General features: G+C 42.1%; 1 protein-coding gene across 7 annotated transcripts in view; it reads left to right on the top strand.

Annotated features, from left to right (window-relative positions):
• Nucleotides 1-16,499, top strand: part of SEL1L2 (SEL1L2 adaptor subunit of SYVN1 ubiquitin ligase) — a 45,060-nt gene that overhangs the window by 24,489 nt on the left and 4,072 nt on the right. For 4 of the 7 annotated variants that reach the window (XM_083730335.1, XM_083730334.1, XM_083730329.1 and 1 more), the window contains 12 exons: nt 1,832-1,885; nt 2,007-2,066; nt 2,148-2,229; nt 3,404-3,558; nt 5,732-5,788; nt 6,969-7,037; nt 9,041-9,118; nt 10,937-10,999; nt 11,449-11,536; nt 11,630-11,778; nt 12,843-13,008; nt 13,097-13,171. In XM_083730335.1, the coding sequence (XP_083586461.1) occupies nt 1,832-1,885; nt 2,007-2,066; nt 2,148-2,229; nt 3,404-3,558; nt 5,732-5,788; nt 6,969-7,037; nt 9,041-9,118; nt 10,937-10,999; nt 11,449-11,536; nt 11,630-11,778; nt 12,843-13,008; nt 13,097-13,171 (1,096 nt within the window). The remainder of the gene's footprint in view (nt 1-1,831; nt 1,886-2,006; nt 2,067-2,147; nt 2,230-3,403; nt 3,559-5,731; nt 5,789-6,968; nt 7,038-9,040; nt 9,119-10,936; nt 11,000-11,448; nt 11,537-11,629; nt 11,779-12,842; nt 13,009-13,096; nt 13,172-16,499) is intronic. The other 3 variants (XM_083730331.1, XM_083730332.1, XM_083730333.1) reach the window with 3 other exon arrangements.

Below are 16,499 nucleotides of genomic sequence, written 5' to 3'. Positions count from 1 at the left end.
CCACCCATCTGGCTCGGCCTCCCCAGCCACTCTGGGTGGCTTCCAACAAAGTTTAAAAATACATTAAAATGTCACACATTAAAAACTTCCCTGAACAGGGCTGCCTGCAGATGTCTTCTAAATGTCAGGTAGTTGTTTATTTCCTTGAGATCTGATGGGAGGGCGTTCCACAGGGTGGGCACCACTACCGAAAAGTCCGTCTGCCTGGTTCCCTGTAGCTTTGCTTCTCGCAGTGAGGGAACCACCAGAAGGCCCTCGGCACTGGACCTCAGTCCAGCAGAACACTACACCCAAGCACATAAGTTTCCTCATTTCCTTGTGAAACAGCTAAATAGCACAGCTTTATTGTGGATCCTGACCATAGGAGGAGGTCAGTTTACATTGTAAATACATTTCCATCCTCTGGACCATGGTTTGGAAAATGGAATGTCCGACAATACAAAGGTTGAACATCCCTGAATTAAATTTTAGCTCAGTGACCTATTTTAAACTGTCTTATAACTATTTGTGAGGAACAAAGTTATGATATAGAAATTTAGTTTTTCTTTATTCAGAAGCACCATTATTTTTTCCATGTTACATCTTTTCTGTGACACAATGTTCCACCAATTAATCTTGTCCATGTCTATAACCTTGAACCAAGACTGGCCGGAATAAATCTAGAATTCATTTTGTACAAAGATCGAAGCACACGCCTGTGCCTCAAGGAGTCTATATACAGTCACATCACAGCCTGTCTGCCACTTTAACTTTGTTCTCAGTATGATGTTTATATAGCTACGCACAGAAAATTTGCAAAGGGGAATATATGAAAACACACATATGTGTGTGTTCACATAGTATTCTCATATACTGCCTTAATGTAACCTGAAAATGTCTGTATCATATATTTATGTGTCATTGTTCAAAGACATGAGCAATGTGACGGCTTCATGAAAATTTCTTATTTAAGCATACTCTGCCTTGACTTTCTCGCTTTAGTTTGTTTGCCCCCATATATTTTTGTCATCTTCTTATACCTCCCAATTGTGATGGCCATTTTCAGAAAGTCCATTTCACATTTTGAGAGCTTCAAAATTCCAACGCCTAGCCTTCTTAGGTCCTCTTCAAGTTTAGGATTACAACACTTTCAGAGGGAAAAGAAATAAAATATTTGCATACGTTTTTAGATTGTAGGTTGTATCTAGTGGTGTTGTTGAGCTGACAGTAAGATTTCCATCAGCAGAACAAGAAGGGAAGCAATTTTCAATTATTCCTTCTCCTACAGTCTTCACCACCTGAACCTGTTTTGGAGGGCCTCCAACGTTTCTGGAGGGCTCCAAGGCTTAGGAGGTGTGGGTAGCTGCAAGAGGGTTGGTGATTCACTAAGTAATGGCCTGAGTAATGCCATTGGATGCAACCCTTAATGTGTGCATCTCAATGTGGTTTTGTTTTTCTTTGCAATTCTTGCCCAAAATGCCAAGCCTACATTTGCCTTACTTTCTCTGGCTGCAATTCACATGCTACCTCTGTTGCTGTCCCTGGATAAGGAAAGCAGAGAATTTAGAGGTCCTCTCAGTGGTTGGAGGAAGCATTCAGCCATGTAAGCAGACATTTACTACTTTGGAAAATTTCATTTTCCTACATTTCATGATGGGCTACAGTAAACATACCTGCTGACTCTCTGCACAAGTGCATTAATGCTAAGCCCTGATTACATGAAACTGACATGGTAAAATAACTTAAAGATAATTTTACCGCATGAGAATTGGGCCTAAGACAACTGTTAACAATATAAGCAACTGAAAAGCAAAAGGATTGACTGAACTTTTTACTTTATTTCCCCCCATAGGCATTAGGTTTCTTGTCTTCATATGGAATAGGAGTGGAATACAGTCAATCAAAGGTAATAAAATTCTGTGCTGACTTTACCCTATTGTCATTGAAGTCTTTCATCTATATTTTGTGTTTTTTGAAGAAGAAAAACCTGGCAATGGTTTTATGATTTTAATTCCCTCCCTCTTTAGGCACTTGTTTACTACACATTCGCAAGTAATGGGGGAAATCTCATATCCCAGATGATCTTGGTTTGTAAATCACATATTTTGAATTTCCAATTCTAGAGGCTTGAGTGATAAGTAAAATAATTGTGAATTTTCCCCCAACAGGGCTATCGTTACTGGTTAGGAATCAATGTTCCAAGGAGCTGTGAAGCAGCACTTATTTATTACAAGAAAGTTGCAGATTACAGTAGGTGGCCTTCATCTGTTGTATCTTGCCTTGTTTGAAAGTGCCACTTTTTTTTTGTTTGCTCTTTCAAGAGTCCTGTGGCACCTTAAAGACTAAGAAATACCAGACCCTCATGGGGGGCAGAGGACACGATTCTCACTCAAATTATTAACATATGAAAAGAACATTTTTTCCAAGATCCCAGGCAGGCATGGCCCAATACTTTTTGGCACCTGAGGTGAACCTGAGAATGGCACCCTCCACCCCCACCAGGGAAGAAGGGATTAGTGACGATGTGCATCCCGAACAAGGGGGGAATAAAGGTCTACCTTGAGAACGAAGGTTGAGGGGGACCAACAGCACCCCCTTTTCACCAAGAGGCCACTGTAGAGGCAGCACTGGGGGAGGCAGCCAAGGACACAGCAGATCTGGCCTCCAAGGAGCAAGCTGCAGCTGATGCTGCCACTATGGCACTGGCAGTAGCAGCAGACGATGCCTTCCTTGGACGTCAAATCTGCTGCCCCTGTGGATCCTGCTGCCTGAGGCAGTCACATCACCTTGCCTCACGGGTGGGCCGGCCCTAATCCCAGGATCCAGTTACTTGTCTAACAAAAGAGCCAGTGTGGTGTAGTGGTTAAGAGCGGTAGACTCGTAATCTGGGGAACCAGGTTCGATTCCCTGCTCCTGCACGTGTAGCTGCTGGGTGACCTTGGGCTAGTCACACTTCTCTGAAGTCTCTCAGCCTCACTCACCTCACAGAGTGCTTGTTGTGGGGGAGGAAGGGAAAGGAGATTGTTGGCCGCTTTGAGAGTCCTTACGGTAGTGATAAAGCAGGATATCAAATCCAAACACTTCTTGTCATGTTTATTTGTACTAAAATACAGTCCCAAGTGACAAAGCAAGTTGACCGAAGCCTTATGCAGGCATTACGATTAGGGAACTGTAAATACATGTGTGAGGGTGGTGGGGCAAGTAGACTAGACCTGCCTCCTCCATCACTGTGTTTAAGGTGACCTAGCATGACCAATGTCAAGAGTGATGGAAGTTGTCGTTCAGAACATCTGGAGGGTACTACATTGACTACATCCTGGAAAGGAAAAATGAAATCTTCTCAGATTGTAGGAAGCAGTTGTTCTGATTTGCGTTACTTGGAATTTATTATTATTATTATTATTATTATTATTATTATTATTAGTTGCAAGCAAATTAGAAGAAAATGAAGATAAGCCAGTTGAAAAAGTAAAGCTGATGGAAAGATCAGAAAATCTGGGTTTTGATACAGAAATCTTGGACTGGGATGTACATCAGTACTACAAGTTTTTGGCTGAAAGAGGAGACACACAGATACAGGTAAGAGACATTCCTTTCTATTTGCCTATTTGCCTATTTATTATTATTATTTCTTAATTTGTTAATACTGCTTACCTGACTTCAAAGTGGTTTACAAGTATAAAATCAATTAGAATCCACACATCATCAAAATACACAATAAAATAATTCAATCGAAACACTTTTTAAAAATCCATAATTAAAATATGCTATAAAACAAAAACAATAAAAACAGCAATTATAATGACATAAGGAGAGCTTGCTAGATCAGGTCCAAGGCCCGTCTAGTTAGCATCCTGTTCTCACAGTGACCAGCCAGCTGCTCATGCGAATCCCAAAAGCAGAACCTGAGCAGAACCTGAGCACAACAGCACAACAGCACTTTTCCCATCTGCAATTCCACACAACTGGTACCGTATTTTTCGCCCTATAGGACGCACCGTCCCATAAGGCGCACCTAGTTTTTTGGGGGGGGAATAAAGGGGGGGAATTGTTTTTTTTTTCCCAGGCGCAGGGCTGGGGCGGGGGAAGCTTGAGCTTCCCCTGACCCTAGCCCCCAGAACAGGCAACTCTCCGCAAGCCGTGGGAGCCCGGCGCCGGGCTCCCGCACCTTGCAGAGAGCTGCACAAAGTCTGGGTCTGAGCTCAGCGCACCCAGCCATCGGCATGCAGGCAACTCTCCGCAAGCCACGGGAACCCGGCGTAGGCTCCCACGGCTTGCGGAGATCTGTGCAAAGCCTGGAGAGAGAGAGGGGTCGGTGCGCACCGACCCCTCTCGCTCTCCAGGCTTCAGCGAAAGCCTGCATTTGCCCCATAGGACGCACACACATTTCCCCTTCATTTTTGGAGGGGAAAAAGTGCGTCCTATGGGGCGAAAAATACGGTATTTAGAGACCTACTGCCTCCAGTGGTGGAGGTAGTACATACCGTAGTCATTGTGCTTGGTATCCATTGATAGCCTTAATATCCATCAATTTGTTTAATCCTCTATTAAAGCCATCTAAACTGAATGTAGCCACTTTGTGTTTTTGTGCTATGTGATGCCAGGCTTTGTCCGCATACATCTAACTGTAAAGGTAAAGGTAAAGGGACCCCCGAGCATTAGGTCCAGTTGTGGCCGACTCTGGGGTTGCGGCGCTCGTCTTGCTTTATTGGCCGAGGGAGCCAGCGTACAGCTTCCGGGTCATGTGGCCAGCATGACTAAGCCGCTTCTGGCGAACCAGAGCAGCACACGGAAACGCCGTTTATCTTCCCAACGGAGCGGTACCTATTTATCTACTTGCACTTTGACGTGCTTTCGAACTGCTAGGTGGGCAGGAGCAGGGACTGGGCAACGGGAGCTCACCCCATCGCGGGGATTTGAACCGCTGACCTTTTGATCGGCATGTCCTAGGCTCTGTGGTTTAACCCACAGCGCCAGCTGCGTCCTCAGATAGAACTGTAGTGTTCAGGAATTTAAACAATATTCCCTACGTCCTGATTTACTGGAATCCCTATCTTTACTAAGAATATTATAATTGACCCTCAGCCTACAAATATTGCGGATTAGTGTGGCATTAAGTGACAAGTGCATGGAAACTGCTGTCACCAATCCTCTTTCTCCCCTCTCCCCACCCCATTGTGGTCCTATTTCGCCCTCACCTTCAGGATCTGCTTGATAGATCTGCTTTCCAGGGAGCCTAACGATGATGAAGTCATATGTCTTCTGGAAGCTTAAAAATAAATAAATGGTTGAATTGTTTGGTCTTCTATGTTAAAAAATGCTGTTAGCCACTTTTTTAACTCTGATGTGGGACATAATTATCAATCAATCAACCAACCAACCAAAAATGTTGTGTGTTTGTTGTTATTTTATCCCTTTCTATTAAAAAAGTAAGCTAATGTTAAATAAGATCCCAGGAAGGGCAGCTGAATCCTTCAGACTAGTATTCCCTTACAGACCCTTTGCCATAAATTCTGTGCCCAAGTCTTATTCTCTGACACCATTTGCACGAATGGGACTTCCCCTTCCTCTCTTCTCTCCTGCAGTTTTCTGTGCACCTGCAAAATACAAAATCTGCTCTGGAGGCTTGGAAAAAACAGGTGGAAGGGGGAAATTTTGTTGTGTTTGTTGGTGTGACATTGGGCCATTCTTGCTCATTGACTTTTGGCTCCAAAAGATACAAGACATTCATTTTTAAAATAATTATTTCTAGGTGTATCTAGGACAGTTGCATCTCTTCGGAAGGAAAGGACTCGAGAGAGATCATGCTGTAAGTGCAGGTAGATTAGAAGGATGAAAGCCGTGCTCTTACAGTTTTAAATTTTAGAAGTATATTTGGTTGATTTGAATGGGATGGTTCCAGTGAGCGTGTTTAAGATCACAAAGTAATACCCCTGTTCAAACAGGCATCCTTTTGAGAATCTAGCACGGTCTTTCATTTCCTCCAAGTTCAAGCACCAATTTAGGAAGCTGGTGCTTAGGTTTTTATAAACAGAAATGCCAGCTGTGTGAGTTTGTGTGTTCTTTTAAACATTTATGTAACAAATGTGTAGAGTGCTTTTTTAGTTTGGGGGTTTTGACAGCAGAAAATTAGGGTTTCTGTTAAGCAGTTTCAGAAAAGCATTATTTAAGGAGGAAAAGGTAGGCATATGTGAGTGCCCTTCTGGACCACAACCTAAGATTTATGTATTTGCAGCAAAATGGGACTAAAAAAGCAAACAAACACAGGAAGCTGTCTTATACCAGGTCAAGCCATTGGCTCTTTGGAGCTCTAGGGATGTGGAAAAATTTCAGTTCAGTTAGCATGTAAAGCTGAATTAATCAAATCCACACTTTCTGATACAATTAAAAACAAAACAAAAAAACCCCGCACACAGCCAGCCTTTGAAATTCACACACATCTGAGTTGTAATGCAGCTCACCCATCAAGCAGTGCTTTAAAAAATGCATATATTAGGGTGAAACGTGCATTAAAATAAGATACAAAAACATATCACATTAAGGAAAATTGCTTGCAAAAATGCACATATAGTCAAAACTTCATAAAAACGTCACACTAAAATGCAGAAGAATTTTCATGGGGATTTGAAAACAAACTGCAAATTGCTGCTCATATGACAAAAAATTATTTTAAGATGGAAAAACTAATAAGCAACTAAGAGATCCAAATGGGCAGATTCTTCCATCCCTAGTGGATGGTGTCTCTCCAGGGGTTTCAGATTTGACATTTGCAGCCCTGCCTGGAGACATTATGGATTGAACCCCAATACCATTTGGGGCATACGATCTAAGTTTGTACAGACTATTAGAACATAAAGATGCCAGTTTGAATTATTGTTCACCAATATGGCCTGTCTAACTATGAACAGGTGTCAAGGCAGGAGAATGCATACCTTGATTTGGAAACTTTGTTATATCAGTCATCACTTTATTCTGCTCTTTTTCTTTAGAAAGCCTTCTACTATTTCCTAAAGGCAGCGAATGCAGGAAATGCACATGGTATGGCATTCCTGGGAAAGGTACCTATGTTTGCTTCTTGGGATTAATTTGCTAGACCCCATCTATGGTCCTTTCAAGCAGAGTCCAGCTGCAGTGGATTGGGGCCATTCTCACATACAAGCTACTTGCGATCTGGTCAAAGCAGAGTGGAGGAGACTGGAGGAGGGAAGAGGCAATCTTCAGTTGTACATTTAAGACCACATTAAACTACAGTTCTCACCTATCTTGTATGACAGAGCTTTCCAAACTTTTCATGTTGGAGACACACTTGTTAGACATGCATCATTTCGTGACACAGTTAATTCAGTTTTGCTAGCAAACCGGAGGTTAAACTAACCCCTTTCCAGTCCCAGGAGGAATGCAGGGAGCATTTGTGTGATAACACCTACACACTGCAGCTGACACACTAACGTGTCATGACGCACAGTTTGGAAAGCTCTGCTGTATGATCATGGCCAAAGGGATCTGACTGTCTTGTATCTCTGCATGCAAAATCAAAGGCGTATCATGATTGACTTTGAAGTGATGTGCTTCAAAGTAGAATGGCAAACCTAAGGAGGACTTTCAAGAGGCATGAACACTTTTGAGGGGAGAGCTTGACATTTCTTTTCTCCTTCCATTTCTTGACATTTCCTGGTCAGCTTAAGAACAAGACACACACAAAAGTGCTTCTCTTCTAATCAATGGTGTGGACTCCAAATTTCCATGAGATGCTGCTGGCAGAATTGGGGGGGGGGGGCAATTTTGGCTTATTTCTCCTTTGCAGCACCCTGAAAATCTGTTCTGGAGGGCTTAAGAGACCAACTGGAACAGTTCAAGATTTGACACTGAGGACTGGAGGGGAAAGGGGGATCAGAAAAAAACCACTCTCTGTTCCTTCTGCCAATGGGGGCCTACACTGGATTGAAAGCCCTTCCATGAACAGAAGGAGTCTTTCAATTTGCAAATGGAAAATTCATGCCATTGCTGGTTGTAAGTTGTGGAGCTCCCTCCCCAGAGACGTGTGTCTGATACCTTCATTCCATAGCTTCTGGCGATTCCTCAAGACGCACCTCTTTGTCCTTGCTTTTGACACTTGAGATGTATATTTTTAGCACCCACTTTTTTCTCTACTTGTAAGTCATTTTAAAGTGTGTTTTATATTGTGTTGTAATGCGTGTTGTAATGTTGTAATCTGCCCTGGAACCTTAAGGCGAAGGGCGGGTAATTAATTTAATATTAATTATTATTAAGCAGGTATTGGTATTTTAAAAAAAGAGAATTGTTATGTTACTGTAAGCTGTGGGCATTCTTTTTGAAAACAAATACACAATGTGCTCAGCTGCTTGTGTTATAGTTGTATATTTAAAGCAGGAGTAGAGAGCCTTCAAGGGACCCGGGTGGCGCTGTGGGTTAAACCACAGAGCCTAGGACTTGACGATCAGAAGGTTGGCGGTTCGAATCCCCGTGACGGGATGAGCTTCCGTTGCCCGGTCCCTGCTTCTGCCAACCTAGCAGTTCGAAAGCACACCAGTGCAAGTAGATAAATAGGTACCGCTCCGGCGGGAAGGTAAACAGCATTTCTGTGCGCTGCTCTGGTTCTCCAGAAGTGGCTTAGTCATGCTGGCCACATGACCCAGAAGCTGTACGCCAGCTCCCTTGGCCAATAAAGCGAGATGAGCGCCGCAACCCCAGAGTCGGTCACGACTGGACCTAATGGTCAGGGGTCCCTTAACCTAGAGAGCCTTCAGCTCTCTGGATGTTGCTGATAGATAACTCTGGCAAACATGGCTAATAGATATTGTGAGTTAAAGTTCAGTAACATTGGAGAGCTAAAGATTCCTCAAATCTTCCTTAAAATGACTCATTAAAGCCCAGCACTATACATAACAGAGAGTCAAACAGAAAACGGGAAAAGTGCAAAATAGGATAAAATTCAGAGGAACTTCATCCGTTTGTTTTGCAAATTTTTAATGGCAAGAGGAGGCATTTCCATAGATGGTCACCATCATCTGAAGAAATATCCCCTCTTAATCCTGTCTAGATGTATTTAGAAGGAAGTGCTACAGTGCCTCAGAGTAACATTGCAGCTTTGAAGTATTTCAAAATGGCGGCAGAGAAGGTATTGTATTTTCTTTCTTTTCTTTTTTTTAAAGTAGCAGCTTTATTTAATCATAATTAAAACATTGTTCTTAGGAATACAGTTAAATCTGACAATTAAAGATCACAACAATCACTGCTTCAAATCAACTTTTAACTTTATATATTACAAGCACTAAATCAAACCACACCATGATTAACCTTCTGTACTTGCTCTTTAAAGTGTCCTTAACCTATTATACCAGGTTTGTCAACCTTCTGTCTGTGGAGGTTCCCAGTGGTGCCCATGACTAGTGCTCTAGGCTCTGAACTTTCATTTAAAAAATCTCTGGCCCTCGTATAAATAAAGTTACATGCAGGTATCTTTTCAATTAAATGAGAGTGGTGTGACCATCTTGCATATTTTTCCTGGTGCTGAGGAATGCTCCCTGTTGTTATTTAGACATCAACAGGATCAGTCAATGGAATATTTTGCACAGCTTTATGTAAACTGCTTAGAGGTGGGTTGCCTTTTTAAAATGAAAAATCAAGCAGCTAATATATAAAACAAACAAAATGTTTCAGTGCTATGAGTGCAAAACAATACAAATTGTTGTAACTAATGAAGCAAATTTCAGATCTAACAACTCAAGGTTATATTTGAAATATAGACCGACCCCACAAATGTTATAGGAAAGTGTTGCTTCATGGTAAATTCATCACATCAATATTGAATTGGGAATCAAGTTGTAGATATATTGAGGGTGTCATGTGTCAAAGTACATTGTCCCTTCATTCCTCTCCTACTGTTCATTTTGCCTGTATTTTTAGACTGCTGGCATCTCACATCTGCCTCTTTAATTTAATCTTTTAAAACACCAGATGCATTAGTGCTATGTAAAAGGTGACTAACTTGTTCAACACTAAGGACTGTAATAGATAAGTAGGAGCAACTGAAAAGGCCGTATAGAAAAATGGTTATGTGATGAACAACATTGGGGAAGAGGGGAACTTTTCTATAAAACTTCCATTAAACTTGTAGGCTTCAAATTACACTTGCTCAGACTGCATTTGTCCTACAAAATGAATATTCTCTTTGTCTATACTGTATTGTATTGTACTTGGGTCTGGTGAAGTCTTTGACACCAACCTGGGTTGATATAATGACACTGATGTTCATGAACATTTCAACTACCTCCAGAGCAAACCTATCAGAACTTCTTTTGGGGAGGGAGGCAGGATTTTACTCTTAATTAAACTCATTGAACTCAATGGAAATAGTTCCAATTGAATTAAATGAGTAGAGGTGCATAAGATTCCATTAATAATCACAACTGTGTAACGAAATGCTTCATTTAGATCGTCCAAGCTCCTGTTGCCCAGTCCCTGCTCCTGCCAACCTAGCAGTTTGAAAACACGTCAAAGTGCAAGTAGATAAATAAGTACCGCTCCGACAGGAAGGTAAACGGCATTTCCGTGCGCTGCTCTGGTTCGCCAGAAGCGGCTTAGTCATGCTGGCCACATGACCCGGAAGCTGTATGCCAGCTCCCTTGACCAATAAAGTGAGATGAGCACCACAACCCCAGAGTCATCCACGACTGGACCTAATGGTCAGGGGTCCCTTTACCTTTAAACCATTTATTGCTCATACCAGGGTTCTGTGAATAACTTGGTGTGACACAATGTCCAGAGGAGATATGGCGAAGGAGACATTTGTCTCTTGGTTAACAAGCGAGAAATATAATCAGTAAATAATTATAATTGACACTAAGGCACACAATTACAGTGATTATAGGTTCTTTTCATAGAGTGGGTAACTTATTCTTATGTCTAAATGAAACATTCTCAATATGTTATTTAGGGCAATTCCATTGGACTATGGGGGCTTGGACTTATTTATTTACGTGGTAAAGGTCTTCCACGGGTAAGTCTTCAGTGTATCAGAGCTTTTTCATAATAAAAAAAACCAATAAATCCATAAGACGCTTGGCCTAATGTGGTTTTAACACCCCAAAATTAAAACATAGGTTTTATGTTTTACATGCAAGGGGTCCTAGGATACCACCACACAGTAGTCAAGGTGGGGAGGGGTTTCTACCTTCAAGCACCCCTGAGCCAATGAGGAGGCACATTTTACAGACCAATAAATGGCTTACCACAGGGGCTGTTCCGCCAGGGTCTTTGTGTACCTTGTGCTCTGTTGTCATAATGGGGCTCATGACCCCGCAGCCGACAGATCTCAAGTACAGGATTGTGCTGCAAGTTATCAGTACCGCTTCTCATAGCTGCAACTTCTTCTGCGGCCCACGATCAGTGTTCCACAAAACCAGAAACTAATTTCTTGACCTCTCAATAAGTTTGTTTCCCTTTCAGAATCACAGTGAAGCTTTTAAATACTTTCATAAAGCAGCAGAGAAGGGATATGCCCAGGCCCAATTTCAGCTGGGCCTTATGTATCACAGTAAGTCCCTGGGCACAGTTCTTCCTTTTGTCAAGGCTCCCATGGTTCAGTTACCTAATTTTTGATGAAAATCCAAATCGTATTTCATTGCAGATGGCTCTGGAGTCAAGAGAGATTACAAACTTGCCTTCCAATATTTTTACTTGGCATCTCAAAACGGGCAACCCCTTGCTGTTTATCACTTGGCTGAAATGTACGCTACGGGAATGGGAGCTTTCAGGTCATGCCAGAATGCTGTTAAAGTAAGTAATGCCCTGGTTGAGAGTCTGCCCTTTGAGATATTAATGTTGATGGTTGTTCTCATCCAATATCAACAGCTGTCCAAAGACAATAACCACCCAGTAGCAATAGATACAGAGTCAAACTACACTTTATGTCAAATGAATAGCTCAAAAACATTCCAGGAGTTTTCTTTCTTGAAATTCAGGCATGGGGGCCAAAATTGCATCAGGACTACAGTGTGTGGGGAGGAAAAGTTTATGTTTTTTTTCTGCCCAACCACAACCATGGCAAACATGTTCTCTTCTGCTTGTTGTTTAGTCGTGTCCGACTCTTTGTGACCCCCTGGACCAGAGCATGCCAGGCACTCCTGTCTTCCACTGCCTCCCGCAGTTTGGTCAAACTCATGTTGGTAGCTTTGAGAACACTGTCCAACCATCTCGTCCTCTATCATCCCCTTCTCCTTGTGCCCTCAATCTTTCCCAACATCAGGGTCTTTTCCAGGGAGTCTTCTCTTCTCATGAGTCTCTTGCGCTTAGACTTAGCAAAAGTATCTTCCACTGGCATCTATTACCCCCACCTTCCAAAGTTAGGTTTCTATCAAAGAGGCTACAAAATACTAAGATTTTGGGAAGTTGCTAGTCTGTAGATGAATTAATTCTACTTTTTTTTTTTTTTTTTGGCATCTCCTCATGGCATTTGTGTCCTTAGCGCTAAGAAATGTTTTGCAAACATGACACACATCAGACACAATCCAGCCAAAGCTATGCACATTGCATTGATTTCAAAGGAGATTTAAGCACAACACATGCTGAACTTGTTTTATAGTGCAAACCTATGGATTTTTTTCTCAGAAACTCAGAAGTCCCATTGTTTTCAGGGGGCTTACTCCCAGGTAAGTATGCCTAGGACTGCTACCTGAAGAGTTGTGCCCACATTAGTGGCATCCGTTTAAAACCACTGCCCTGTCTCGTGTCTCCCTTTAATCTTCTTTTCTTCCATTCAGCCTGCTGTTAAGGCAAAGTTAATTACAAACTTCTGGTGTTCTTTGTATGTGTTTAATGTCTGTCCTTTTTTTGCTATTTAGCTTTACAGAACCGTATGTGAACTGGGGAGATGGTCAGACAAATTCCTGACAGCACACTTTGCTTACCAGACTGGCAATGTTGAATCATCTCTTGTTCAATATGCACTTCTAGCAGAAATGGGCTATGAAGTAGCTCAGTGCAATTCAGCTCACATTATGGAATCTGGTAAGGGAAACTTTATCTTATGCTGCTTACTTGCATTCTTTAACGCGGTGATTGTGTTAAGACAAATGATGCTAATATTTTGTTACAGAAAATGTTAAACTTCTCCACCGAGAGCAGATATATCCATTGGCTCTTCTTTTATGGAAGCGGGCTGCAAATCAAGGTATGAACAGAGTTAAAAATAACCTGTGCCTAGCTGTCCACTCTTATTAGTATGATATTTTTTCCCCATTTTGGCTCTTGCAGTTAAATAGGAAGAAAATATTACATTCATGCAACAATACCGACAAGTCATTAAAAATCACTGTTACAAAATATTTAGATATTATTTTCCTTCCCCTCCACTTAATTCATTGAGATGGCAATCCCACAGGCATTTCTTATAAAGTACTGAATAATAAAATCTAAAAAATGAATGATGTGCATATTAATTGTTACCTTGTTCCTTTTACATGGTCTTGCTACATCAATCTCTATAGTGGGGTTATTGCTTTGTTTTTGCTTTTATTATGTATTTTGTGTTCTCATTTTGTATTTTTATGTTGTGAACCTCCCTGTGATCTTTGGATGAAGGGTGGTATACAAATTTAATAAATAATAATAACAAATATAATTCCTATGATGATAGAACGTAAAGTGACCTTCAAGAATAAGCATCCCCCCACCAACCTAGCTATCTTTATTCCCAGCCAATCTCACTTTTTTTTATTACCCTCTACTTCATTTTGTTACATGTAAAGAAGCAATGAATGGTTTAAACAATTTCGCTTCATTGCTATTTCATATGAGCCATCCATTCTGTCAGAGAAAAGGAAGGATAATTTGAAAAATGCAACCTCATGCTCGTTCAAGCTAATTGTTTTTTCAGTTCTTTGACATGCCTATCAAAGTCTCTACGTGATGTTTGGAGCACAGAAGTAAACTCACTGAGCAGTAAAGACTTAGCTACCATGAACCTTTAATTTCTGCTCAAGCAAATCAACTAGCTCAGCCTTGTCCTCCATGCCCTGAAGGTGACTGAATTTTCTAAGATGTCAGAATGAAGAGTGCTCTCAGCTTGCCTCACTTCCTTGGACATAATTCATCCCAGCCTGTCCATTTCTTGAGACTCACAATGGGAAACTTAGATTTCAGCATTTCTTTGATCTTGGTTTTTCTTTAGAGTACTTCCTTAACCAGGACGGGTAGGTTTAATGGTAGAATAATGCTTTAGCCTTGACAATTCTATTAAAGACTAGCCAGCAAATCTGAACAAGGGCATCCTCATTCCAGGTCCTAGAACCATGTCACTAAATGACATACATGAATTACTATCAAATATTTCAATACAAGGGCAAAGTATTCCCAAAGCCAATTGCCATTTTCGTTTGACTAAAATTTGTAACCTACTCGATCCCTGCGGTTTGGGGATTCAAAGTGTGCAAACAATCCTGTTAATACAAAAGAGGAAGATTTTCAGAACAAATGCAGTTTACGGTCACGCTGCCAGCATCATTTTGATTCCCCAGTCCTAAAGACCACTAGATCTTTGCATTGACCAGAGTCTCCACTGCACTATAGAAAAGCAGCAGGATGTCCTCCACTAGTTCTTAAGCAGACCTCGGAATGACCACAGACCCTTTTCCATGTCCTCCTCCTCTACCTAAAGATAAGCAGGTGGTGACTGAGTGACTGCCTAGAGTGTCTTATGCCCTTTACAGGGAGATTCATCTGGCACGAATTCTTGGCAACCTTGTTTTTACTCATTTTCCTCTTTAAACTGTTAGTTTGCATTGGGATACAGTGGTACCTCGGGTTAAAAACTTAATTTGTTCTGGAGGTCTGTTCTTAACTTGAAGCACCACTTATCTAATAGGTCCTCCTGCTGCCGCTGTCCTGCCACTGCATGATTTCTGTTCTCATCCTGAAGCAAAGTTCTTAACCCGAGGTAATATTTCTGGGTTAGCAGAGTCTATAACCTGAAGCTTATGCAACCTGAAGCATATGTAACCCGAGGTACCACTGTATATCTTTGGAAGCAGGTGGCACTGAGGTCTATACCACCAAGCCTCTTGGGCTTGCTGCTTGGAAGGTCGGCAGTTTGAATCCGCACAGCAGGGTGAGCTCCCGTTGCTCTGTCCCAGTTTCTGCCAACTTAGCAGTTTGAAAGCACACCAATGTGGCGGGAAGGTCAACGGCATTTCTGTGTGCTCTGGTTTCTGGCACGGCCAGAAGCGGTTTAGTCATGCTGGCCACATAATCCAGAAATCTGTCTGTGGACAAACGCTGGCTCCCTCAGCCTGAAGCAAGATGAGCGCAACAACCCCATAGTCGCCTTTGACTGGACTTAACTGTCCAGGGATCCTTTACCTTCACCTATCTTTATTAGAGCATATGACATGCAACAATTACATAACAATAAATGTGTTTCTCAAGCTGGTCTCTGACGGTAATAAATTTCATGTTCATAACAATAAATACTGAGATAAAAGTTTCAGAATATATTAACAAAGTTGTGTCAAATGATGTGTAAGAACATGTATTGCTTAAATTGGTGACCATAAGGAAAAGGTATTTTGTATCAATAATAATTAGAATTTATAAGAATTTATAGGAAGCAGGAGAGGGAAAAGAATTAAAATATGTACTTCATGCACACTTCAATGCTGTAAAGTCTGTGTACTGTGTGTGGAGGTCCTGTGCTACCCAAATGACAAGACTCCTCTCTTGGCCTCACTGATGTGGTCCAAAGGAAAGGAAAGCAATACATTCGGCACTAGCTTGGCTGCAGCAGTTGCCAGAAGGAAACATACAAGATGCCATTCCACTCTGGATTTGTTTAGGGTATACCGTATTTTTCACTCTATAGGACGCACCCGACCACAGGACGCACCTTGTTTTAGAGGGGGAGAACAAGGGGGAAAAAATCTCCCCCTCTCTGCTCAGCACCCCTTCAACGAAGTGGCAGGAGAAACGGAGCCCCTTCCATTTCTCCTCCCACTTGGCTGAAGGGGCGCTGCGCAGCTCTCCCTCTCTGCTAAAGCCAGGAGAGTCTTGCTCTCCCGGCTTCAGCAAAAGGAACCCAAAGCCTTTGGAGCGCAGCACGATTTCCCGCTGCACTCCAAAGGCTTCAGGCAGCTATCCCTGAAGCCTGGAGAGTAAGAGGGGTCGGTGCGCACTGACCCCTCTCGCTCTCCAGGCTTCAGCGAAAGCAAGCGCTCCCTCTGCGCTTTGAAGACTTCGCATTGCTATCGCTGAAGCCAAGGAGCCTGCATTCGCTCCATAGGACGCACACACATTTCCCCTTAATTTTTGGAGGGGCAAAGGTGCGTCCTGTAGAGCGAAAAATACGGTACTTTTTGGACTTCTCCCAAAGAAGTCCCATAAAGCAGTGGATATGGATTGTTCCTTGAGGTTTACTCCTGAAGTCTTTCTCATAGACAAGTACACCTGCAAGATAGTGGAGGTTTGGTTCAGAGTTTTCCTTCTCCTAATGGGCTACCTTCCCAGGT

This window comes from Podarcis gaigeae, assembly GCF_964106915.1.
Source record: "Podarcis gaigeae genome assembly, chromosome: 3".
NCBI classification, from domain to species: domain Eukaryota; kingdom Metazoa; phylum Chordata; class Lepidosauria; order Squamata; family Lacertidae; genus Podarcis; species Podarcis gaigeae.
This window is presented reverse-complemented; position numbering and strand designations above follow the sequence as displayed.